General features: G+C 53.1%; 1 protein-coding gene across 1 annotated transcript; it reads right to left on the bottom strand.

The window, feature by feature from the left end:
- Nucleotides 1–477: 477 nt before the first annotated feature.
- Nucleotides 478–2,133, bottom strand: LOC103647710 (putative protein phosphatase 2C 63). Its single transcript, XM_008672224.4, has 4 exons — nucleotides 1,928–2,133; nucleotides 1,550–1,837; nucleotides 1,112–1,427; nucleotides 478–1,013 (listed from the first exon to the last, which is right to left on the bottom strand). The coding sequence occupies exons 1-4, from the start codon at nucleotides 1,949–1,951 to the stop codon at nucleotides 721–723; spliced, it is 921 nt and encodes a 306-aa protein (XP_008670446.1). The 5' UTR covers nucleotides 1,952–2,133; the 3' UTR covers nucleotides 478–720.
- Nucleotides 2,134–2,825: the final 692 nt, after the last annotated feature.

Here is a 2,825-nt window from a genome sequence, read left to right as displayed (position 1 = left end):
AAGCTCAAAGGCGCCGTTTCCATCCGGCTTTAATAATAAGGAAATTAATTGTCCTGAACATTTCATTAATCGTCCATCGTAAATAGAGAGAAATTACAAACATGTTACAAGGCTCATATACTAGCAAAGCAAGGGAGAGAGAGAGAGGAGGGGTACATTTTGAGCGAAGATTGATGACGTGTTGTGGGGGCGGAAGCGATTGCGGTTGCGCCAACAGACGAGTGTCCAACTTGCACGCGATAATTATCTAGCGTTCCGGCGTTTCCAGATACCAGCAGCAAAGCAAAATGAAATCGTCAAAGCAAAGCAAAATGAAATCGTTAAACCGATCTTTAAGAGCCGGGGACAGGCAAACTGATGAAAACGAGAGCGCAGTGTATATCAGAGAGGATGACAATGCTAGCAGATATCCAAAAAGCTATGGCAAAACAACAGTGGAAGAGAATATAAAACAACAGTGAAAGAGAATATGGGAAGTGAAAGAGAATATTAGAGGTAATTTCAGGCGCTATAGAACAGGCTTCACAGATTTCATTATCTAGAATTTTTCTCTTGTGCAAATTCACAAGAGTTTAGAGTTTGTCTTTTGAAGGCAGCCAAGCAAAGAAACGGACTCTTGGGGGCTTTGACATGTAATCTTCCATAGTTTCATGTAAACTTGCACATATGATGCTAAAACAGTGCACACATTCGCCCGGCGACCGAGCAGATGTTCACTAGCTAGTGCAGTCGCACGACGATGCAAGAGATGTCGTCCTTGCTGCCCCGCCGCACCGCCTCGTCGACGAGCCTGACCGCCGCCTTCCGGGCGTCCTCGATGCCCCGAGCCTCGTCGACCGCCTCCTGGTTCGACATGACCTTCCACAGCCCGTCGCTCGCCAGCACGAGCAGCTCGGCGCCGTCTCCGACGTCCTCGATGGCCACGTCGGGGTCCGAGCTGATGTGCTCCTTGAGCGACCGGTCCCCGAACGCGCGCGCCATGGCCAGCTGCGCGTCTACGCGAGGCACGTCCCCTGCACGCACGTTACGTCGCGTCAATAATCAACTGCCAGTCTGCCATTGCACCGTCGTCGTGGTGTCGGTCGTGCCGTTTCGTGCGTTAATTACCGACCGTGGATCTCGGTGACGAAGCCGCCGCGGGCCTCGATGGCGCGGCGCTCCCGGAGCGGCTCGTGGTCCACGGACAGCTGCCTGGCCCTGCCGCCCGCGTCGCACAGCACGGCGCGGGAGTCGCCCACGTTGGCGACCACGAGATCCTCTCCGTTGATCAGGATCGCCGTGACCGCCGTCGACCCGCCGCGCCGCCTGCCCTTCTTCATCCCCTCGCCGCTGTCGTCGCCCGCCGTTTTCTTCAGCAGCTTCCGGTCCGTGCGGTGGTACGCGCGCCGGATCGCCTCCGTCGGGTCCGTCCAGAAATCGGAGCCCGACTGCCGAGCCGAGCACGCGACACGCGTCCCGACATAATCGACGCAACCCAACGCAACGCTAGTATCTGAATTCTGAACTAAACAATGAAATGAACAGAGAGCTAGCGTGTGCGTTATATTACTTGGTCCATGAGTATGTTGTCGAAGAGGTGCTCGCGGAGGTAGGTGGCGACGTCGGCGCCGGAGTGTCCGTCGAAGACCGCGAAGAGGCCGACCTCGTTGCCGTCGTCCAGCTTCCGGAACTCGGCCACGTGGCGGTCCTCCATGCCGTGCGGCATCCGGCCCTCCACCAGGTGGAACCCGTACGTCACCTTCCGGCGCCCCGGCGCCGCCTCGCTCTTGCCTTTTCCCGTCCCGCGCACCGCCTCATCAGCAACCGCGTGGGCGCCGCCGCTCTCATCCTTGCGTTGCTGCAGAGACGTACCGGCCGGATCACTCGGCGAAAGCCGGACACGAAGAACACGAGACTGATGGATGGTATACAATAATTAACTCTCCACCTTGCGTTGCTGCAGAGAGGCCATGTCTTCCCTGGTCAGCTTGATCGAGCTCGATCCACGTACTTCTCCACGTACCGTCGCCGCCGGCCGGGAACTTATTATAGTTATAGTAACCTCAGCTGCAGATGTTTACCGCGCAGTCTCTGGGCTGTTTATTTAATATTTATACCGAGTTGTCGCTGGACGGAGTTCACCAGCGTGTTCTTGAATTTTGCCCGAATTTTTTGTATTTTAGCCCTTAAATAGAAGTAAAATCACGTTTAGACCCAAAAAAATTTTAAACTCAGTTTTGGACCCTTAGCTCGGCGCCATAGCCTGTGACGCCGAGCTAATATAGCTCAGCGCCACAGCCTATGGCGCCGAGCTATGACGTGGCAGCAACGGCTAGTTGCGTCTAGGGCTGATCTGGCTCTGACGTGGGGGCGGCGCGGCCTCGTAGCTCGGCGCCACAGATCTTGGCGCCGAGCTACGAATGCCTATAAAAACGCCCGCGCGGCTGGCCGAGAGCAGCTCATTTCATCACATTTCCAAACTTCGTCAAAAATTGCTGGATTCAAAGATTTGAGTTGGTTCACTTTGTAGACCAAGGTATGATTTCCAACTGATTCGTTTTGTATATTGGGTTGTTAGTTTAATAATTTGTATACACCTATTATATTATCATTTCGATTATTAGTTTGTGTAAACTTATTATAAAGCATAATAGGTACAAGTGATAATTATAATCGTTTATTAGATGAAAGACATGTACCGAGAGGCGTTGTGGCAGAAGAGAGGTCGTCCTCGGGAGTTATATCCGAACACCTACGTACAAAAAAACCTATTGTCAGTAAAAAATTTGGCAGCACCTCCCCTGTAAAGTGATGTTTATAGAACCTGCGAATAAACGACAACACGG

This window comes from Zea mays, chromosome 2 (assembly GCF_902167145.1).
Source record: "Zea mays cultivar B73 chromosome 2, Zm-B73-REFERENCE-NAM-5.0, whole genome shotgun sequence".
In the NCBI taxonomy this organism is placed as follows: Eukaryota; Viridiplantae; Streptophyta; class Magnoliopsida; order Poales; family Poaceae; genus Zea; species Zea mays.
Note: the sequence above shows the minus strand (reverse complement) of the source record. Positions and strands in the feature narration are given on the sequence as shown.